Genomic DNA, 24,654 nt, shown 5'->3' on the forward strand with positions numbered 1-24,654 from the left:
TTGTCAGACAACCACTGCCTGCATGTGATGAGGAAACAGCAATATGTACTTCAGTGTTCACGTTCAGTCCCATGCCATTTTTTGTAGATGTGATAAGTGTTTCATGACCATATTGTACTGAAAGTTTAGGATAAGTGTGGGAAAATAACAGTAAATGTAGAACAATAATAATAACAATAATAATAATAATAATAATAATAGCTACAATCACAAACTTTCAAACAAGCACACAGTCTGGGAATAAAATATATACTGTTCTCATGAACTGAAGCATAAACATAAGAAAACCTAATGAAATCAGTATACTTACATGGTAAATACGCTTCATTAAGGATTCGGGAAAATTTTAATAATGTAGAGAGATCATTTTGTGCAGTTTTTATGATGATCAAGAAATTTCATTGGTTTTAGTACAGTTTCTTTTACATTTTAAAATAAACTTGAAATCAGTTCATGAAGTAGATCAGACCAGTTTTTATGATGAACAAAATTGAGCAGCAGCAGTATCAACAACCTATTGCTATGTAGTACAGCTGTATTCACACACTCAAGAGTTAAAGAATAAACTCCCAAATGAGGTAATGAAAGCTATTCTGCATCACGGAATTCTTACTCGCACAATAATAAACAATTTTACCGTCTTATTACCCAGTAGAGAAAATACAACAGTGTTTTTAAGGAAGGAGGCTGTTCATATTCAGAGGTGGGGGGAAGTTGTTGACGTGTGGATGGGACTTCAAACTTCTTCTCTACTAACTGCATAAAGTACAAATATATAATTGATGCAATTTAATTGTTATTTCTGTGTTTGTGGTGTAATCAGTGTGAGAGCCACAAATATTTCAACTAACAATGATGTGTTTTACTATCTTAGCAGTAGTGCTTTTCTTTACAATTGAGCTTGAGTGTAGTATATATGCGTTATCATCACAAAGTCTAGTTAATTTGTTTGTGATAAGCACTGTATTGAATACCTGTTTTTGTGGGTGAAGTAGAAATCTCTGTTCCTTGGATTTCTCTTCAGCAAAAGATATAGAATGTGTATAAGTTGTTGTTAATGCTTTTCTTCTTCCCCCGTTTCATTTGTTGCTGTATTATTTACTATGTTAATCTGCTGTTTTCACTTCACATGTGTGGCAGATGGTCAGATGTGGAATTATTCCACATATCATTATTTTTCTTTTCCCGAGAGTTTCTAAGTTTAATTACTAGATTTATACAGGCACAATGAATTGTGTACTGTCTCCATTTTTCATTTTATTGTGTTTGTGCACTTTTCTAATGCAAATGTCAAGTGAAACAATCTCATCCTCTTAACAGTTACTCTATGCATAAATGTTAAAACCAAAAGAAAGAAGAGAGAGCAGTTCACTTGTTAACGAATATTTTATATGTTTTCTGCATTGTCAATTTTTTGTTGCATGACAGAGATGTTGATTGTAACTTACCCTTTATATTGTGTGGTTCATGTGTTTCACCTTCATTCAGGCTGTATGCTTCACTATTCTAGTGGTGAATTAACTTTGTCCTCATAAAATATATTACGAAATATGCATGTTTGAATTGAGGTGAGAAATATTTGTCAAGTAAAAGCTAATTAACAGTGAAGGTGCTGTTAGTAAACTTGATGTTCCTTCCATCACAGAATGGCAATCAACTATGTCCAGTCAATATATTAGAATCTACCCTCATTGATCAAATTTACAATAGTCTGTCTAAAATTTGTGTTGATGTTCTCCATACAACAATAAACACTAACATAAACATAAATTTTCAGGGCTGTTCTTCACCTTTAGTAGTGAAATTTGCTGACACTCAAAAGGAAAAGGACCAGAAACGACTCCAGCAGTTACAGGCAAGCATGTGGAGCTTACCGACAGCTAATCTGGGTGGTATAAATCCTCAATATCTGGCCGTAAGTTCTTCACATATATTCTTAACTATGCATGCAGCCTTTCAAAAAGTATCATGTGGGAATGGATTGTTCAGTTTATCATACTTCCAAGACTTTCTGAAATGTTACTAAGTTTCTGTTCAGCTGCTATACTACTAGACATAGTAATGCTTCAGGACGGTGTGGTTCTGTCTGTGTAGAGTGAGCTGTGAACTTGAAAACACAGCAAATAAAGTATTTAGTTTCTGTATAAGACTACATTGTTTATATATGTAATAGTAGAATGGCAATGGATTTGTAGACAGGCATAATCATGAAATACAAAATACCACATCTCTGCATGGTATAATAAACTACTTGTATTGGCAAGTTGTTGTAATGAAAATTTTAGGGGGTGGGAGTATTACATTCATAGGTGGGTAGATACTGAAATAGCAATAACATACCACTGGGAAGTAGTTGTTCAGAGAATACTCCTATAAATGTGTGACCTCATGACCTTGAACAATGTAAACATAACTGAGCTTTTTGCCATTTCTGGATACTTTATTGTAATACAAAAGACAGTGCAGTGTAATCAACAGAAGGAAATGTAATCTCTTTGTAACACTTTGTTAATTTCATTACCTAACAAGTTCATAATTTTACCTGGCGGCTTTCTCTTCAATTCCTTTTTCTCAGTCAGTGTATTTTTTTCTATTCACCTTTCACCATCTTTGCTTGCTATTGAATTCCAGTCCTATTACAAGTGAAGAACCCTATAAATGCTGTTTCTTGTTGCAAGATTATTACTAACCTCCAGTCGGGCACAGCAGCTCGTATTGGCAGGTGTCAAAATTTTCTGTCATTTGCTTCTCAACAGTCAGCTGCAGTGAAGACTTGCTGTTCATAGCTTCATTTCTGTGGACTGTTTCCATTGTTTCATGCTTCAGTATTGGGGAGACACCTCCACTGTTGGGGTATGTGCCAATTGCTGACTGTAATATACTACATCTGTTCCCTCTTTCATTTAAACACCAAATTTATTTTGGTGCCAACATAATTTGTAAGCAGCACAGAGCTACTTTAGAATGTAGAATGTATTTCTTTGCTTCAGGATAGTTAAGTCATTTGCTATGACTGACTGAATATCGGGTATAAAACTGATTAATGGCATATAATTTCATTATTTTATAGGAATCGTAGTATTTTACACGGGCTATAACTGACTGTGGCAGGCTACAGTAAGACGTATAATCTTTTTGGCTCAAAACATATTGAAATTTAAAGAAAGTGTTTCTAAGAGGATAATACAGAAGTTAAAGAAGCCTCTGAAAACAAAGTGGACACACATTGTGATAATAAAGGTGAACAGGAACATTCAGAAACAGAGGAAGATGAGAGGAAGCACCCCGGAAAACAATCATTACTATATTCGATGGAACAAACTGACAAATTGGAATAAAGTTGCACCATCAGAGAGAGTATTTCAAAGTTACCTGATTTTATAGTTGTGACAAAAGCACCGAGAATTTCTTTAGCATGTCCCGTAGGTGACTGCATTTTGTTTCTTACACTGTTGCAAGAAATTTGCACCATTGGCCATGGTTATATTTTTTACAGTGATCAGGATGAGATGAATCAATGCATAAGTAATTTACACTGGCACCAGTGAAAATTTTTATTAGAAGAAAAACATAAGTGAAACAATTACCTTTTACATAAGTTTTGCTTCATTTGGTTTGAAGAAGTTTGGAGAGCCCAGGAATTCATATGGCTCTTTAGCAGAAGCTGAATCATTATAGACCAATATGTAAAGAAGACTGAGAAGACCAAAGCAGAAATGTTGAAAATGGATGTGGGGTCGGGAGGAAAATGCATAAAACGTGCACTGACAAAAAATTGTTGCAAAATGTGTAAGAAGTCAATCTGTTTGGTGCGCAATTACATGTTTGCCTGTGACTGAGGCAAAATTCCTCCTTTGTTACCAGAGCCCAATAATAATGACGAGACTGTTGAATGATGAATATTTCTATTGCAGTTTTGCTCCTATGTCATTATTGCCATTTTTAATGTGTTTCATTTCTGTTTTAAGTGACATACTCCTTTCTATTGCAGTTGCTGCAGCAGTTGCAGAATACAACAAACTCGACAACAACAAATGGGCAGACAGCGGGTCTGTCGGCATTAAATTCTGTGCAACAACAGCTCCTCCTGCAACAGCAGCTACAGGCTGCACAAAACACAACCAGTAAGTATATCGTATGGAAATGCACAGAGGTTTCATGTGCTGAATTTACCATAGCTGTTACTGTTTCAGTTTGAGGATTCTGTTTATGAAACTTAACTTCACAAATGTAATATTATGTATAACTTGGTTCAAATTATGAAATGCGGTTAGTATGAATAGGTCCTCATCAGTGAACATACATGTAGAAGATACCAAGTTACCATACTTTTTTAAAAATCCTTGTTACTGGAAATGCCGACTTTCAGATCATGTATCTGAAGCCAGCATACACAGAATGGACAAAAATTGAAACTCTCATTATGTATTCAACATTTTCCATTCGTTGGAGAATACGAGTTACTCAAAGAATGCAGTGAAGGGGCTCATTGATGCCATATGTTTCAAATTCACATCAGCTCTTTACAAAACTACTAAACGTGTGCTCACTCATTCTGCTTTTCCTGTTCTCACAAAAATCACACTTACTTGAATAAAGGTTTTGCTTGACAATGCATAACCCCTATCAGATACATTAATAGAGAAGTTTGAAAGTTACAACAATTAGTCTCATTGCAACAGTAAAAAAGGAACAGTTTGAAAGTCTTCCTTAGGTTTTGACAACAGATAGTTTATAAAAAAAACTGTATTCTTTGGAAAAACAGATAATGAGAAGTAGACCGTAACACACTTTCTGCAGAAATTTTGCATCTGCATAACATTTGACACTATAGGAGTTAACATCCAAGACGCCTTCAATACATACAAAGCCCTAAGAAAAATTTTGTCTTTGAATCAGTGGAGTGCATCTGCAGTGACAGTGAGAAGTTCAGTTTTTAGTGGTTAAGTGGTCTCTCTCCTCTTGTTTACTTTACATGCGGCAAAGTCCTAGTTAACCTATACCTACTTTATAAACCTTTGTCAAGTGCACTGTTTGTCCATTTGGGACCACGAATCTAGCGTGTTTAAAGTACCTGTTTAGTTTCTAGTATTTAAAGGTGATAATAGTGTCGTATGTTGTATCTCCAAGCAGGTATCATTTAGGTGAACAAGAGATTAATATCGTTTTATTTTATTACCAATAGACTAATAGTTTATTCAATTAATTACTAATGTGTTTTGCTGCTTTGCAACTTCTTTGCATCAACCACAGATACAAATTTTTTCCAACAAGTAAAAAAATTTCACAGAGATGAAATAAGTAAAAGTGAGTTAATTGCCCAAAGTGAGGGCAATGTCAGACACAAAGGATAGCATAAAATTAAACTTGCATGTTATCAGCATCTATATTCATACACAGAAAGTATGAATAACACCACCTTCAGTCATACTATTCTTGTATTTTATTGCTTCACACTATTAATTTTGGACCCTGTGCATCAATCATCAGTTGCAAATAGTCTTAATGACTTCTGCTGTTCAGTGAAATGATGAAACATGTTTGTTCTGGAAATGAGGAAGTTAGATGTTAGGTTCCATATGTTGCATCATTGAATGATCAAAAATTTGATGAGAAACAATGAAAAACAGCAAAAAACTTTCTGAAGAAATAAGGGAGAATGTTTTTAACATTTTAATGCCAGCAAACGTTGATTTACCCACTCTGCAATCACAGTTCATATTTTCCGTGACTTGATTCCCAAAACACAAATCCTAATATCTAAGGGTCTCGTAACAGGGACATACATGACATTTTCCATCACCTTGCTCAAGAGGTATTACAGATGATTTGCACCTGACAATTTACCCACAGTGTCCAAATTGTCATGTGATGCAATAAAACATAAAAATTGTGACTTTATTCAATATATAGGAAGTACAAATAACCTTCAGTCGTGTTCATAACTGTAAAACATGATAAAATGAAATCTCTTTCATAATGATTTAAAATACACTTAGTCTGCATGCAACATGATCCCAGCAGCAGAGGGGAAAAAAGATAAAATAAAAAATATAAATGGTCTGTGACTTCAGTCAGGTCTGTTTCCCTATAGAATTGAACAATGGGATATCCAGGATGGAATAATGACAGTATTGTGAAAAGGATTGATGGCTACTTCCCATATAGTGGAGAAGTTCAGGCACAGAGTTTGGCTGAAAGCTCACTTGTTTACAAGTGTTTTTCATGAGCCTGTCTGTGAGTCTACACAGCCTCTACATGGTGAGCAGCAATCTATCTTTTTCATAGTATTGTCCCTGTGGAACTGGTTTCAGATAATTGTAAGTCTATGAGAGATTCCGTACGTGGTGCAGGAACCCCACGCCTTCAATCATGTTTTGATCCATCACACAGCAATAACTGGAACACATTTCCTAATAGTCACTAAATCAGCATCAACTGCACGAAATGATCATCGTATGAGAGACAAACATTCTGGATTCTGAACAATCTAAAAACGAAAAATATGTCTCAAAATGTCAGTGCATTATGACAGGCTGAATAAGTGAGATGGTCAGTAGGTGTTTTGAGGTAATGCATTTCAAACAGTCATTTTATTTCCATTGCGTAATATGTCTTAGTAAAGTAAGAAATTGTGTGAATATATTAATCTTAAAATGTCCTTTGTAAAGTGGTAAAGACTTTTTTAAGCTAACATTGCACATTAAGTTGTTTACCATTTCAGGCCTATCGCACATCAGTGTACAGAAATTTAAAATCAGATAAAGTGGCCCCAAACAGATAAAAATTAGTATACCCTGCACAATTTTTTCCCTGCACAATATTGATAATTTGTATTCTATTTTATGGCATTTTTTAAACCAAATTTTGAATCTGAAACCATTAACCCTTAAACACTGGCGGTCTATGAGACCAAACTTAGGATGTTACTGTTACCCAGTTGCTAATGGATAGGAGTAAGGTAGGTGTTTACAGAATTGTCTAGTTGTTCTTTCCTGAAGCTGCTGCTGTTGCTTGTCAGAAGCTACTTGACTGTGAGGGGGGTCAATACTATTGCTGCTTCTTTCGTGCTAGCAGTCTGAGAGACCAACTGCAAATGAAAAGGGACCATTGCACACACAAAATGTTCTTCTTGTATAAAAAAAAAACTATTACGAGCTCCTTAAAATGCGTATAAAATTTAGGTGATACTATTTTGTGAAGCACTGCATACATGGCTGAGAGACAGAAATAGTGCCTCTTGTCCGGCCAGAGTAATTTCCCCATAAAGACAAGAGATCAGTTTTCAGAAGACTTTAGTCAACTTTCTTTAATGATACTGTTGGCACTTGTTAAATTCAAATAACTTAAAATCAGTATGAGCATGTGCAGAATAATGTAAATTATTACAACATACAAAAAATGAAAAGGGATATTTTAGACATTATTCGGTTTTTGGTTGTACTGAAAAATTTACACCTCCAACAAGAGATCCCTTTTTACTTTCTGTCTCACATATGGCCACATTATTTTCACATAAAATAGTTTCATAATAATGATCACCTTGTATACGTATGAAATATTTTCCTTATTTTCTAGTGAAATATAGAGAATGGTATGTTCTATAAGATTGTTTTAAAACTTGCCTAACATTCTGCTTGGGAAGCAGAGTTGCTCTCGGCATGGCTGCAGTGTCATCTTGTTGCTGCATTATTGCCAACGACACATCAAGGCTACGAACTGAATAACTGAACTCGTTAAGTAAACGGCAGCCGCAGAGTAAAGTGTTGCTCATTTCAGTGAAATCTAGCTGGAAATAAAAACATGGGACATTATAACTACTTCTAAAGTGAAGGAATTAAAACATATATTGATAACACATCACTGGTGGGAATGGCTGCAGTTCTGTAAACATACTGTGTGCATGGTTATCTACATTTGATTGGTTTGTACAATTCAAAAGCCAAGGACTAGGAGGTAGTCATATTTTCTTGATTATACTTGTGCACCTGCTGCCCTGTAGTATTTATTGGTGGTGGTGGTGGTGGTGGTGGTGGTATTTGGTGCTACTGCTACTGCTACTAGGACAAAGTTCTGACATTACAATGATTATGGGTTGCATGTGTGGAATTTGTTGGAAGCATTAAAATCTCCATAACCTTGTTCAGTAATTTATTAACTATAATATTTTCTGTCACAGGTCTGCAGAGTTTAGCAGCATTACAGAATTCCACAGGATTAAACTTGACAGGCTCTACAGGGACTGCAAGCACAGACATCAATCCAGCAAATCTTCAGGGACTTGCAACATTAGCTAATTTATCAGTAGCAAACCCCAGTAAGTATGAACATATTGATCAAAACATTTCGTTATATCAACGAATATGCAGTGCTTGATACTTGTTTGCTGACACACAAATAGCAGTTTTAAATGATTTCAACATTTTTCAATGAGACTTGAAAAGTTTGTTTGTTTGTAATTTTTTAACACAAATTTTAATTTTTATGTATTTGATAAAAGGAGAAAATATAAAAGTGCAGAAAGTTAATTAAATGAAAGGGAGAATGGAAGTCTTAGAAATGAGACAAACAGGAGGTGCAAAATGGCAAATAAGAACAGGCTACAAGAGAAATGTAAAGCTTTACAGGCATGCCTTGACTTTGGGGAAGCTATATGTGCCTCTAGGAATATAAAATATTCCTTTGGGGGGAAATGAGTCGCCTATACAAATATTAAGAGCTGAAAGGTAGAAGGAAAACATGGAAGAACTATCTATACGAAGGAAACAAATTGGCCAATGTTACGGAAAGAGAAGAGAGAGTTCATGAAGTTGGGGTGCAAAACATGAATCTGTGAAAAGAATTTGACTCGGCTTGAAAGAACTAAGTCACATGAGGTACCTGGAGTACATAACGTTTCCTCAGAATTTTCGAGATGGTTGACAGGATATTCCATGACAAAGCTGTCCCACCTGTTGTGTGATGTATAAGGAAGGCAAAATACTCTCGGACTTAAAGAAGGACGTGATGATTGCAATTTCAAAGAAGGCAGCTGCTGAATATTACAAAACCTTCATTTCAGTAAGTCATGAATGTAAAATAGTGATATAATTATTGACAGAGAGGCATCGAGGAAGGCGAGTGTGAGTTACGGAAAAATATTGGTACATAGAGGCAATACTAGCCCTAAGATGTACTTCAGAAAAGACGTTGCAGAAAGGTGTTTAATAGTGACCCTGAACTTTGGTTTGCAAGTTCTAAATTTTTTGGTATCTGATGACAGTAACCAAAACTGTGTAATAAAGAAATTTTATTAAGTAATCTATGTAGTGTTCCTCACAAAATGCTTGATGATTGCAGACTCAAATGGGAAACTCTTCCTATATTAATAAACAGTTCTAAGAGTTGGAGGGCATGAAATGGTGGTAGTAGTTGAGAAGGGGGGGGGGGGGGGGGGGAGAGAGAGCGCCTATACCCAATGTTATTTAATCTGTAAACTGAGCAAGCAGTAAATGGAGCCAGGAAGAAATTTAGAAAGGGAATTAGTGTTGAGGAATAAGAAATAAAATTTTGAGGTTTTCTGATAACATTGTAAATCTGTACAGACAGAAAAGGACTTGGAAGAGCAGTCGAATAGAACAGTTATAAGGTGAGCATCGACAGAAGTGAAAGAAGGGCAGTGAAATAAAGTAGAGTTAAGTGAGGTGAAGCTGAAGGGAATTTGATTAGGAAATTAGACACCAAAAGTAGGACGTCAGTTTTATCATTTGGGTAGCAGAATGCTTTATCTGTTGAGTCGCTTAGTCCTCCCCCATCCTTGCATCTATGTCTAAGACCTTCCTAACTGTCAGTGTCAATATGATGCTAATGACAAGGGGGATTGGTAATTCACTGTTTATTTGTGCAGTTTTTAAATGTGTGGCGAAATTAACAATTATGCCAAATGCGAGGTTTGTAATGTAATACAATAACTGAATTGAATCGCCAAAGCTCATGGAAAAGTGATAATTTAACTTCGGTCCAAAAATTTTGTGTCTTGTTTAATGGCAGATGAAAAAATATTCCTTATAATGAGCAATTGGGCCAGTCTTCATTCGTGACAGGAACTCATTTCAAAGATTGTGGCAATAGCTTCACTATTGATGGAGTGAGCTTGTGCTTCCTTGAAATTTCATGATCAGTTCCTTATGAAATTGTCAATCCTGAACGGGGCTATCGAAAGTGTGTGGCATATGGGTTCATTGACTTATGAGAGATGAACACAACAAACAACGAATGAGAGCTGCACTGACATTTCTCAGTTGGTACAACAAGAACGCAGAAGAGGATTTGGCTCGCACAGTTACTGGTGATGAGATTTTGGTTTTGTGTAAAAAGGATGCAGAAGGGTTATTGACCCTGTTACTGGTGATGAGACTTCGGTTTTGCAGAAAACACTGTAAAGGAAGAATCAGTCAGTGGAATGGTATGATTCATGAGCCACAAAAAAATTGAAAACAAATATTGAGCACCGAAAAGGTTATAGCTACAGTATTTTGGGATAGAATAGGCTTACTCCTAATTGAGTTAAAGCTTAGAAGAGAGAAAGTAAATGCAGCGGTTACTGTAAGACCTTTCACAAGTTACGCTACCCCTTTGAAACAAGTGGCATGATTTGTTGTCCAGGGTTAAGTCCTGCTTCACACTAATGCTCACCAACATTCTGCTTTGCACCGGCAATTCAAGTGGGAGGTTTTTGAACCTGTGCGATCTACTCTCAAACAGGTTGCACTGGAATACCATCCTCTTCCAGAATTGAAGGATTTTTTGGGTGGAAAGCATGAAAGAAATGACAGTGAACTGAAAGAGGTTGTTAATGGCTAGTTGAACTACTTGGCAGCAACTAAGTATGCAGGAGGGAATAGGAAAGTTTGTGGAGTGCTGTGAAAGATGTTTGAATTTGAATGATGATAGAAAAACAGCAAAGATGTAAAAATCTGTTGTAAAATAAGTTTTCTTTCATTACCTTTAATAAAAATTTCTGAAGAAACAAATCTCTTTACTTTCAGAATGACCTTTGTCACTTGTAAGTGTAAATTTAATTATTAGTAAGTCTTTTCTGAAAGTGAGTGAGTGAGTGAGTGTGTGTGTGTGTGTGTGTGTGTGTGTGTGTGTGAGAGAGAGAGAGAGAGAGAGAGAGAGAGAGAGAGAGAGAGAGAGAGAGTTATTAGAGAAAACACGTTTCTCTGTTGCAGCGGTCAGTCCTATGAGTATGCAGAATCTTGTAACACTTGCAGCGATGACTGGTGGCAGTGGAACTAATCTGCAGGTATCACCTACAGGTCAGTAAATATTTTCTTCAGCAATACAATAAATGGGATAAACTAGATAAATCAATAATTTTTATAATATAGTTATACTTCATATGAGGATATAGTCAGTTTCATGCACACAGTTTTTCCTAGTGCGCTGTAGGTTTATGATGAAGAAATGCCCAATCCAACACATAATCTTGATTTTCCCTTTTCTTATATGTGCAACCTCCAGGCCTTTGACAGAAGTCATATTCTCTCAGTTGTGTTTATTAGTTTTCTTTTTGTTATTTGGTCCATGTTCTGTTCCAAGTAAAGTATTTTATAGTATGATTGCTGTTTATTTTTCTTGTACACTTTAAAGACTGTTTTTCTTATTTTGACAAGCATTCTTATAATTAGTTTTTAAATTCTGTTTTCACATTTTTTCTTGTTAGATTTCACATATTTTCAACATCTTATTCATTTGGACAGTCTCCTGTGTCCAGCAGTGACTAATATGTGTAATTTCTTAACTTAAGTCATACAGCTTCACTGTTACCTTGCAGCTGGTATACATCCACTATAAAATTAGATTGCAGTTTATTATGGTCTAAAATAGCTTTTGCATGTATCAAAGATCTTATGAATGTAGTATGAAAGTGAGGAAAAGTAAGATAAACAGAAAGATAAAAAGTGGGATAATATTGTAATGTGTCTTCTACCAACTACTTATAGTTTTGAAATGGATAGGATTTTCAGACAGACAAACATAAGCGGAAACATAGCATGTATTGAGGCTTGTGTAGGATTAAAACCTTTCTCATAGTTTATGGGATAAATACAGCTACAGAGAACGAAAAATTTAAATTGGTGAACCTGAAGAAGGGACTAAAATCCTGAGAACTTATAATTGGCAGAAAGTGCTAACTAGGTGCTAGTAAGGGATTGAGGATAGTGATGGATTGAGTCATTAGAAATGAGAATTAAAGGTTGCCTGCTCTGATAGTGCAATACTTCGCTGTTACTACTTTCTTTCAAGACAAGGGCTGCTGTGCTAAATTTCATTCTGATAATTATTTTATTTTTGCTGATGTTCAAACAACTTGTCTAAAAGTAAGACAACTATTTTCCAGTGGTGTTTCAGTATCCACACTGTCAGCTAGTCACTGATAGATCAAACTATCACTAAACACACCACACAGTGCTGATTAGAATATTTACCTTCTAAATTTTGTGATTCACATGTTCGTAGTTCGTCGAGGACTTAACAGTACCGTATTAATGCTTACATTCAGTGATTAAAGTTTACATCTACACAGGGTTAACTACACACCCACTTGAATGTGGGGAGGGTGGGAGGAGGGAGGGAGGGAGGGAGGGAGGGATGTGTAGAAATGTGATGCAAGTGACACTGGCAATAGTATAGAAGTATCTATGTTAGGGTTGGTAATTATGTGGTGGATGGGGTAGAGGTGAGAAACATACAGTCTGGGTTTTGATAGACGGTTACCAAGTTTGGTGAAGTAGCCTATAACTGTCATGAGCAAGAATACATGTTGACAAAGAAAAAAAAAGTGATATGCGAGAACAAAAAAAAAAAAAAAAAAAAAATATGATTTGGGTACTAGTGTACAAATATTTCTTAAATATCAATTATCTGCCATCATAACTGATTACCAACAATAAAAGATAATCTGCAGAGACTGAGTAGTGAGCCACTGTGTGAAAAGAACTGAAGCCATGACCTCCCCTTCCCTCTGAAGATTCTCTGAGAGATGAAGAAGAAATTTCAATTTAATAAGAAAATGCATTTGACCAGACACAATAGCCTAGAAAATTTTAATAATTGTACAATTTCTGGTCATGGGGAGCTTATAATTTGTACTAGGATTGGGTTTTATCTAATCAGATGACTATGCATTTTGTGTATTCAGAAAGTTTTTATTGTTTCTTTGGTAAAGCAGAGATTATTCAGAGTTCTGTCATTTGCAAAATTGGTGAAGCATTATTCAACTTTTGTCAGAACTTGTTCAGTGATAATTACATAACACTAAGTACCATTCATCTTACATTAAACTACTGGTATTAAAGTACTCTATTTTGAATTTTAATTAACTGTTGTTGCTTTATAATCATTTGAGATTGTGTCCTAGACACTTCTATTTAAAAATATGCCATCTGTGGTAGTAAAAGCTGTGAGGACTTACAGTAAATGTTTTCCTTTTTATAGGATCCAGTGCATCTGGTTTAAGTAGTCCAGGTTGGTCTGAAATTTTCCATGTTCTTGCAGTTTCCATGCACCTTTTATTTACTGTGGCTCGTTACTAATATTTCTTTAATACACATTTGCCTGTAGCTAATAGTAGCATCCTTTCTGGTTTTCTCACTTCAGAGTTGCGTGTACATTGCTAGTGCATATACCTTGCAATGCTTTCCTATTTGCACTTAAGGATTTTACTGACATTTGTGAGAGATTCCTTTCTTGTGTTGCTTTGTGGATGTTGCATCAGACGTTAGTTTTAGTGTGAGCACAATCACCTATTACCACACAGAAATTCTAAAGTGACATTCCCACTTATCTTTCCAAACATAAAAAGCAGCTCTTGAAAAATTGAAGCAAGGCGTGGTTGGAAGACACACATAAATACAACTCTCCCTGCAACTGGATATACTAGATGTATTCTGTAAGAGGAAGCTGCATAGTTCCGGAGAGAGAAGGCTGTAACTGATGCTCTTTTCATTCAATGTATAATCCATTTGTGAGTGAGAGTTTTCGCTAAACAATAATAAATATTAATGTCTTGCTGTCAGTGGCAGTTTAAAAGAGAATGTGAGGGTGTAATCTGTTTATTGGGACGTATTGCTAATGAAGCTCTTGACTTTCCCATAGTGCTGTATTCTTTTGTGTGGAATCCTAATCAAAGATCAGGAGAAGATAAATGTCACTGCAAAACTCATAAACAGTGTGTGTGTGTGTGTGTGTGTGTGTGTGTGTGTGTGTGTGTGGTTATTTTTTATATTGTGAGTGACATTTCATCCCTTTATTCCTTTGGAACATCACTTTTATGGAGAAAATACAGCATTTAGTGTATTAGCAAGTGACACAGTTCAAACCTTTTTTACTTGGATACCAAAATACAAAAATTTACCCACAAATACAGTTTTAAAATTGTATGCCCACAAGACAGTAATTTAAGAAATAAAATTAAAATAACTCTGTTACCCTAATTACTAAGTTCATAGATGGAGTCCAGTCTCTTCTTTCTCACTTAAACAAAATAGTTTATTACAAGCTTGTTAAGATTATGCACATTCAAAAGTTTTTTTTCCAATAGAGCACATAGCCCAGGTTTACAGTGTCTCTTCTTCCACTGTTTTTTCTGGTTAAAGCATTTATTCTTCCCATTGTGGATGAATGCCTCTCACTTTCCACTGTTGTCACTGGCACTGTAAAAATAATTTGTAGAAGTTTCACTGATTCCAGTAAAACAGTTTCAAAGTCATTCTCTCGGATACAATCCAAAAGTATTAAAGCCCCATTTGCAGCCTGGAAATAATTTCTGCTGTGGATGACTGTCATTTCCTGTCGCAGTACATTTTGTTTAAGTCAAATAATTTAATTGAAGTGTGAAATTCTTTGCCAGGAAATAAGAGCTTGTGTTTTGGAAACAAACTGGACTGGAATAATAAACACACTGACAGGTGATCGATAAGTGTGAAACAATCGTCAGTGTTAACCATAACAAGGCTGTCACTGTATGATCTTTGCAGCAGTTTTATGGGAGCCTAAAACTCGGCAATGTTTTGGGCTTGCAATCTTTTCATTTCTGTTTCCGTTATCCTAATTATGATCCAGATGAAGAGAATTTCTCATAAATTGTATTGTTTACTTGAAATGAGACATATTCTCAACAGCTTTCACACTACCATAAACCCCACAGTGTAGCTGATTAAACAAATGTTGCAATGTGGATGTGAAATAAGAAATGCTTTCTTCTGTTACACGTGTCTGATAATGAAAGTTGTGGAACGTCATGTGGCCACAGATGGGATAAGAGACATTAAATGCTTAGCTGATGAAGATAAAAACCTAAATTGAGTGAACTGCACATAAACTGTTGCATCGAGTTTGCTACACTTGGCTAAATAGGTGTAAGACGAAAAACTGAAGCCAAAAGAGGAAGTTGTTGTTGTTGTTGTTGTTGTTGTTGTTGGGGAAGTTTCTGCAGTGAAGCTCCTTTCCTGGTTGTTGAATAATCATTTCTACAGTATCATCAGCAGCAATCCCAAGCCACTTCTTATACTTAAATACAGTGTTAACTCATCGTATTTTAAAATTCCTTCTTGGGTCAGCATTTCTTGCATCATCCAGTATGACATTGCTTTTCATTATCTTTGCGAAGAAAGTAAACAATCTCTGCAAATGGTTAAAAAATATTCTAAAATCTTAGTTTTGTGTTGCACAATATTCTATAATGAGGCTGAGTTGGTTGTCATAACAAATTTGCTCTTTCATATGCTGCTTTCACACATACCTGCATCCCATTGTGCCTACTGCTCATAACTCTGAGCAATCAGTACTGAACAATAAGTACTAGTTGAGGCATAGTTGCACAAGCTGTCATTTCATTTACTTCAGTTGTGACGTAATCTGTCTGCGATATTTCTTTAGAAATGGACTGTTACCAAACAGCATACATAGCCCGTCAGCTAGCTCTGAAATTGTTGTGGAAAACCAAAATAATAAAAGATTATCATTTTGTCAATATGTTCCGTCAATGCGGAATCCAATTTTGCCATCGGATTGAGATAACAATGAAAATACCAAAATTCTCTGAAGCATAGCAAACTCGGTGCTAAAGTTGATGTGGAGTTAACTCTGTTTAAGTTCTTATCTTCATCAGCGAAGCATTTAATGTCCTTATCCCATCTGTGGTCCCAGGGCATTCTGCGACATTCGTTATCAGACACTTATTTCACATTAACACTGCCCCCGCAGGGGGTCCACAACTCTTTTGTGGACTCGTGCGTAGCGAGCACGGGACCCCGAGCTAATGTGGCCCTCCTTCCTTTCCGGGCTGCATACCTTCCCTTTCTGCATCCTTCCCCGTCCCCCACCTTCGCCCCACCCCCCTCACCTCTGGCTCTTTTTTTCCCTTTCTCCCCCTCTGGGAGTATGGTTTGTGCCTACGTCCAGAGACGGACACTCGAAACTGTTCCAAATTCCTTGCTTTCTATACTTGCAAGTCTCTGTCCTTCCTCTGTCCTTCTCTTTTCCTTCCCTCTTCTCTTTGCCCTTTTCTCCACTGCGGCGTTTGAGACCCCTCTTCTTTCTGTTCCCTTTCTCTTTTTTCCTCCCTGTGCGTGTCTGAAGGCCGACCCACGCACTTCCATGCGTAGCCGGTGACGGGGTAACGCAGGCCCAGGGAGGGGTGATTACCCGAGCTGATACCTTCCGAAAGTGCCGATTGTTCCCTCCGTCCGTTTGTCGGGAGGTGTGACCTGAGGTGTGAAAAATCACCTAAGGCGGGAGTGCCCTCAGTGAGGGCCCCCACAAGGAAGGAGTGCGCCATCGGAGACGCCGGTAATCGTGGGGGATTCTTCCGCAATGGTTTCCTCACCTTCCACTATGTCTGCTCACAAACGTAAGTTCACTGAGTTTCAGCCACAGACAGTTCTTCCATCGTTGCCACAGTTCTTTGTTGTTTCTTGGTCTGTCGAAGGTCACGACTTCTCCACGGTCAACCCTTTCATTATTCAGAAAGGTGTCGACGCATTTGCAGGTCCTGTAAAGTCTTGTTCCAGATTACGGAATGGCACCCTGTTGTTAGAAACAGTCAGTGCCCTCCAAACACAAAAATTGCTGCGTACCTCACTACTACACACCTTCCCTGTCCGGGTGGAACCACACTGTACTTCAAATTCCTCGCGTGGATTCGTTTATACACGCTCCCTCGATGGATTGTCTGACGAAGAAATTCAGCACTACCTGTCTAACCAGGGCGTAACGGCTGTTCATAGGGTTATGAAAAGGGTTGACACGAACATCATTCCAACCTGCACTGTCTTCTTGACATTCGACAAAGTTCAACTCCCATCGAAAATCAAAGCAGGCTATGAGATAATTTCCGTTCGCCCTTACGTCCCAAACCCTACGCGTTGCTATCGATGTCAGCGGTTCAATCACACCAGCCAGTCCTGTTCCAATCCGGCCAAATGTGTTACGTGTGGCAAGGATGCCCATGAGGGTGCTTGTCCACCTCCATCCCTTCGCTGCATCAACTGTATGGGTGACCACGCTGCTTCCTCTCGAGATTGCCCCGTTTTTAAGGACGAAAAGCTCATCCAGGAAATAAGAGTGAAGGAAAAGGTGTCGACCTTTGCTGCTCGAAAATTATTCACCAGTCGACAGCCCACCGTGCCTCAGACAGGAAAATACAGCACTGTCCTTGCTTCTCCTCGGCCAACAAAGGAGGCGGCCATGCAGACTTGCGACCTCACCTTTAGTGCGATGGTCGTCAGATCGGCCAGCACAAAGATCGCCCGTTCAACCTCACCACTTTCGCCTGCCCACTCTATGGCTCACCCTTCGTCGGGTTCTGCTAAATCTCGAGCCCAAAAGTCAGACACCAAGACTTTGAAAAAAGAACATACTCGTGAAGAGTTTTTACGTACTGCAACTTCACAACCATCGGTTCCTCCTTCATCTAAACATCATACTTCCAAGAAGGCTACAAAGAAACCCAGTTCCTCTCCTTCTCCACCAAGGCGTGTCCCATCTACAGCACCACCTGGCGGAAATCGCCCTCGGCCGTCTTCTGTGTCGCCATTTTCTGTTCACCCTATGTCCATTATCCACTGGAATATCCGCGGTATTCGAGCCAATCGGGATGAATTGTCGATACTCTTACGATCCTACTCGCCGGTCATCTTCTGTCTTCAGGAAACAAAGCTGCGTCCCCATGACCGCTTTGTTCTCCCTCATTTTCAGTCCGTTCGATATGATCTCCCCTCTGTTGAAGGCACTCCAGCACATGGAGGACTCATGATTCTTCTCCATGAAACTCTCCATTATGACCCAATCCATTTAAACACTTCCTTCCAAGCTGTCGCCGTCCGTCTTTCCCTTTCCGGATACGCGTTCTCTCTTTGTACTGTATACATTCCATCGTCCACACCAATGGCACGAGCTGATCTCCTTCATCTTCTTGGTCAGCTTCCACCCCCCTATTTGCTGGTTGGGGACTTCAATGCCCACCACCCGCTTTGGGGATCTCCACATCCTTGTCCACGTGGCTCACTATTGCTAGACATCTTCCACCAAGCGGATCTAGTTTGCCTCAACACCGGGGTCTCTACATTTTTATCTGCCTCCACGACAAATTTATCTCATTTGGACCTTGTGGTCGGTACTGTTCCGCTAGCTCGGCGCTTCAAATGGTTCGCCCTTGATGATACACACTCGAGTGACCACTTTCCATGTGTCCTTCGACTGCAGCCTCAACTGCCATACATGCGCCCGCGACGCTGGAAGTTTGCCCAAGCTGATTGGACACTTTTTTCGTCTCTAGCGACATTCGATGACCGTCACTTTCCCAGCGTCGACGATGAGGTCCCCCATATTACCGACGTTATTCTTACAGCTGCGGAACATTAAATACCATGCACCTCTGAATTGCCCCGGCGCCCCCCAGTTCCTTGGTGTAACGAGGCATGCTGTGACGCAATATGTGAGCGGCGACGTGCTCTCTGCCACCATCCTACTTTGGCCAACTGTATCCGCTATAAGCAGTTCCGTGCGCGATGCCGTCGTGTCATCCGCGATAGCAAGAAGGCAAGCTGGAAATTCTTTATTAGCTCATTTAACGCCTTCACTCCCTCCTCGGAAGTTTGGAGTCGGCTTCGACGGTTCTCAGGCGCGCCTAGTTTCTCCCCGGTCTCTGGGCTCACTGTCGTGCATGATACATTCGTGGAGCCCGTCGCAATTTCTAACTCGTTGGGTCAGCACTTTGCTGAGATTTCGAGCTCTTCCAATTACCAGCCAGCGTTTCTCCCGAAAAAACGTGCAGTGGAAGTGCGACCTCTTGCTTTCTCCTCTCAAAATCGCGAAAGGTATAATACTGTTTTCTCCATGCGGGAACTCCAACATGCACTCTCTTCTTCTCGCTCCTTCGCCCCAGGACCGGATGGTATCCACGTCCAAATGTTGCTGCATTTATCAACCCATAGTCTGCGTTACCTCCTTCGCCTTTATAATCGAATTTGGACCGACAGTACTTTTCCCAGACGATGGCGGGAAGCTATCGTCATTCCTGTTCCGAAACCTGGAAAGGACAAACATCTCCCCTCTAGCTATCGCCCCATTTCTCTCACGAGTAGTGTCTGTAAGGTTTTGGAGCATATGGTGAATTACCGTTTAGCGTGGTGGCTGGAATCCCGCAGTCTTTTAACACCTGCCCAATGCGGATTCCGAAAGCATCGTTCTGCAGTTGACCATCTTGTTGCTCTCTCCACTTATATCATGAACAATTTTCTCCGGAAACGCCAAACAGTAGCAATATTTTTTGATCTGGAGAGAGCATACGATACCTGTTGGAGGACAGGCATCCTCCGCACACTGTTCTCTTGGGGTTTTCGAGGTCGGCTGCCCCTTTTTCTTCGCGAATTTATGGCAGAGCGCACATTTAGGGTGTGGGTGAACACTACTCTCTCCCGTACTTTCTCCCAAGAAAACGGGGTACCCCAGTGCTCCGTGCTGAGTGTTGTACTGTTTGCCATTGCCATCAATCCAATTATGGATTGTCTCCTTCCTGATGTCTCGGGCTCCCTCTTTGTGGACGATTTTGCGATCTACTACAGCTCTCAACGGACTAGCCTTCTTGAACGACGTCTTCAAGGATGTCTCGATCGCCTCCACTCTTGGAGCATCGAAACCGGCTTCCGTTTCTCTCCCAGTAAGACCGTTCGTGTCAATTTTTGGCGACGTAAGGAGTTTCTTCCGCCCTCCTTACATCTAGGTCCTGTCAACCTTCCGTTTTCAGACGTCGCTAAATTCTTGGGTCTTATGTTTGACAGAAAACTGTGCTGGTCCTCCCACGTTTCCTATCTTACACCCTCCGTGTCCTGAATGGTACCTCCTGGGGAGCGGACCGAGTGGTCCTTCTCCGCCCCTATCGCGCCTTAGTGCGCTCGAAATTCGATTATGGAAGCATAGTCCACCCCTCTGCTCGGCCGTATATTCTTCGGCGTCTCGACTCTATCCACCACCGTGGATTACGTTTAGTGTCTGGAGCTTTTTACACTAGCCCTGTGGAAAGCCTTTATGCTGAGACTGCTGAACCTCCGCTGTCCAATCGGCGAGCAGTCCTTCTGAGTCGTTAAGCTAGCCATCTGTCTTCCATGCCTGCTAATCCAGCCCATGACATTTTTTTCGATGCCTCCTTTGATGTAGGGTATGCAGGCCGCCCCTCCTCCCTACTACCACCGGGAGTCCGCTTCCGTCAACTGCTCCATTCTCTTTCCTTCCGCTTTCCTAAAACCTTCTTGACAACTTGGGGTACAGCACCGCCTTGGCTCCGTCCCCGGATCTGCCTGCTCCGTGACCTTTGTCGATTTCCCAAGGATGGTACCCCTACACTTGTTTATCGTCTGGCATTTGCTGCTCTATGTGCACAAATGACGGACGCCACATTTATTTACACAGACGGCTCGAAAACATCGTTAGGTGTAGGGAGTGCCTATATTGTTGGCGACACCCCAAATCACTTTCGGCTTCCCGACCAGTGTTCGGTTTATACTGCGGAGCTTTATGCTGTTCTCCAGGCTGTCCACTACATCAGCTGCCATCAGCGGATACAGTACGTTATCTGCTCAGATTCTCTCAGCTCTCTCCTCAGTCTCCAAGCTCTGTACCCTGTGCACCCTCTGGTCCACCGGATTCAGGACTGTCTGCGCTTGCTCCACCTGGGGGGCGTCTCAGTGGCGTTCCTGTGGCTCTCGGGACACGTTGGTATCTGTGGAAATGAGGCGGCCGATATTGCAGCCAAGGCTGCAGTCTCTCTTCCTCGGCCAGCTATTCAATCGATTCCCTTCGCCGGTCTAAGGAGCGTTCTATGTCGACGTGTTGTTCATTTATGGCACACGCATTGGTCGACACTTACCGATAATAAATTGCGGGACGTGAAAGCTCTTCCTTGTGCTTGGACCTCTTCCTCCCGAATGCGTCGTCGGGAGGAGGTAATTTTAACTAGACTCCGGATAGGGCACTGTCTTTTTAGCCATCGACATCTTTTAAGCGGCGATCCTCCCCCACTCTGTCCCCACTGCTCTCAGCTGTGGACGGTAAGACACCTTTTAATTGAGTGCCCCTATTTTAATCCGTTACGCTCCCGTCTACAGCTATCGCCTGATCTATCGTCGATTTTAGCAGATGACACGCGCTCAGCCGACCGCGTTCTCCAGTTTATTAGTGTCAGTGAAATGACGTCAGTCATTTGAAGCTTTTTTTGGAGACTACCAACCCCTTTCTGTAGTGGATTTTTAAGTCTTCCTTCTGCTTTTAGTTTCTCCAGTTTTATGACTTTGTTCCCATTGCTGCTGGTTTTCAATTTCGGTCTTTTACTGTTTCCTAAGTCACGGGCTGGGCGCTAATGACCATAGCAGTTTTGCGCCCTAAAAAAAAAATGCTTAACTTGTGCTCCATACTCCTATCTTACGCCTGCTTTGCATGGATGCAGCCCCAACGCCACCACACTACCCACACCCACCTGTCAATATCACTACTCCTCCACAGCCATTGCCTACTTTTAAATTGCTGGGATGGTTCGCCAAGAGTCACACAGTCGAATCCATTCTAAAAACATTGATCATTTGCTTACATGGGCTGGTAGTCAACCCATCCAATAAACATTAATCACAAGGGCTGATGGCATACGAAAGTTAAGTCGAATTGTCATTTTCGATCCATACGTACTGCAACCTTTCCCGTGATTGTTGGGAGTCACTATCTCAGTTGTACTGCTCATTCACCACTAGCACAAAGAACAAGGGAAAGATTGGTTAGGGTGTGATAGAACACACACAGTGAGTAACACGTATCACCAATTTTATAAACAGTTAAAATAATTGCGCTTTAAAGATTTCCACTGGGAATTTATCAGATATTCTAAGTAATGTTTGAAATATTATGATGTCTCCTGTCTGACTAGAGGAAATAAAGAATAAAAATTACGGTGATTTCAATATTAATTTTTGAAAAAATCTGAGCAAAATCATGGCAAAGGAATTTTCTTTCAAAGTTAAAGTCTAACCTTAGTTTTAAACTTTTACACTTAAATTGTGCAGAATGTCAGTACATTAACAGACAATATAACAACTGTAAAACATGTTAACTAGGAAAAATGTTAGCACAGCTAATGAGTTGACATTGGACACCTTTATAAGGTGTCTGCAAAGCATCAGCCATAAAATTAGGCCTATGAGGCAATAACGCAATTTTATGCGTTTCACAGTAATTTTCTCTCTCCTTTTAACAGCTGTTTCCCAATGAAAATATGGCACCAGCAATGTGTCAAACCTTGGAGGATGATGATGATGATGATGATGATGATGATGATAATGATAATAATAATAATAAGAGTTCAGGTATAAGTAACAAAAAGAGAGAACTATACAAAGTGTTCCTGATCTCAGATGTGCAGCTGCTTTCATATTATAATATGTATTACTCCTTATTGAGAAGGGTTATAAGATAATCAAGAAGTTAAATTTCATGCCAGATATGAGTAACCCTAAACACAAAACATTTAGCAATCATATTCAACAGTGACTTCCACATGTAACTGAGAAACTAGGGACAGTCAGTTCAGAATAAAAAGCATTGCAGTATATGCAACAATAAGTACCACAAGCATTCTGTCAATCCAAGAGCTCCCTAAACTCTATCATGGAAATTGGAAAAAATTATCTCCCATAAGAACAAAACTAATCAGTGGGTTAATGACAAGAATGCATCACTTTCACAAGGTACCTTTCCAGACAGATTGAAGTATGTCATCTTTAGACCACTCTTTGAGACAGTTGATTGCACAGACATTAACAACTATTCACCCATTTCACTACTAACTTCCTTCTCAAATATTTTACAGAACATGATGTATTCAAAAATGGTTGAGCATATCTGCAAATATAAGATTCTGGATCAATCAAAATTGGGGTTCTAGGAAGACCACTCCACTGAACATTTCATATACTATTTTGGTCACAATGTGTTTAAATAATTGAATGACAAGATTTCATCTGTCGGGATATTTATTTATCTAAGGCATTTGACTGCATACCACAACATTCTTTTGAAGAAACATTACATTCATGGCTTTTGAGGACTTTAAATTGTTCATCTTACATTTAACTGATGGGAGCTCTCATGATGAATCCAATTCAGAGTGGGAGACAGATTACCATTGGCATTCCAAAGCGTTCAGTTCTGGGACCACACCTGTTCTTGCAATGTATGGACGATCTTCCATCTAATGCTAATAAAATGATGGTAATAGTGATGTCTGTGATCTGTGGACTCATTATCATGTTCATTTATTGTGTGTACACAACAAGAGAAGGGCCACATTGAGTAATTAGCAGTTGGGACTGCACTCCTACAATTTTTCACTGACTTGTGTTAAAGTATGTAGATAGGATGGTCCATCATAACTCATGACTGTACCTCAAATTGCATCAAGCCAAAATGACAACCTATTACCCTTCTCTATGCCAGAGTCAAAAATTTGTCGAGATTTGTGCTTTGATTTAGGTAAAAACCTTCAGTAAAACGGCGTAAATCAACCATTTACACAGTGGTTTAAATTTACATTGTTTTTGTAGGTGTAGTGCTGTTGGGGATGATACGACAAGTCCATATTGACTTGTTATCTAACAAGTCAACCCTATAGTGTTATGTTGAAATCCAATCATGGTAAAATTTAGAAATTTTTATGTAAACACAGCAGACTGTTAAAGTAAGTGAAAAAAAAGAGAAAAAGAAAAAAAAGAAAAAAGAAAAAGACTATCCTGGAAATGAAAACCCAAAAAATCTTGATTTCTAGTCTCCTACCTCTGAAGCTATGAAGTTAAACAAGACAAACTACACATACCAGAACTTTTTTCAGAAAATAATGACAGGGAATTAATGAGTAATGGAATGTGAGATTCTAAAAGAGAAACAACTGATACAATCTGTTTTGCTTACATTATTGCTTAAGGCTTCTTGGTTGTAGAACTTCTCTACATTCCAGTGAACATGTGTGAGTGATATTAAAGAAATTGCTGCACCTACCAACAAAATGGACTGTATGAAAATGGCATCCATCTGTACATGGGGTGCTAAGAAGACATAGTGTATGCATGT

General features: G+C 39.2%; 1 protein-coding gene across 19 annotated transcripts in view; it reads left to right on the forward strand.

Moving 5' to 3' along the window:
* Positions 1 to 24,654, forward strand: part of LOC126416640 (CUGBP Elav-like family member 2) — a 764,867-nt gene that overhangs the window by 705,435 nt on the left and 34,778 nt on the right. For 12 of the 19 annotated variants that reach the window (XM_050084411.1, XM_050084416.1, XM_050084409.1 and 9 more), the window contains 5 exons: positions 1,778 to 1,915; positions 3,992 to 4,124; positions 8,180 to 8,317; positions 11,214 to 11,300; positions 13,483 to 13,512. In XM_050084411.1, coding sequence (XP_049940368.1) covers positions 1,778 to 1,915; positions 3,992 to 4,124; positions 8,180 to 8,317; positions 11,214 to 11,300; positions 13,483 to 13,512 — 526 coding nt within the window. The remainder of the gene's footprint in view (positions 1 to 1,777; positions 1,916 to 3,991; positions 4,125 to 8,179; positions 8,318 to 11,213; positions 11,301 to 13,482; positions 13,513 to 24,654) is intronic. The other 7 variants (XM_050084417.1, XM_050084423.1, XM_050084415.1 and 4 more) reach the window with 1 other exon arrangement.

The sequence above is a fragment of the Schistocerca serialis genome, chromosome 8 (genome assembly GCF_023864345.2).
Source record: "Schistocerca serialis cubense isolate TAMUIC-IGC-003099 chromosome 8, iqSchSeri2.2, whole genome shotgun sequence".
Taxonomy (NCBI): Eukaryota; Metazoa; Arthropoda; class Insecta; order Orthoptera; family Acrididae; genus Schistocerca; species Schistocerca serialis.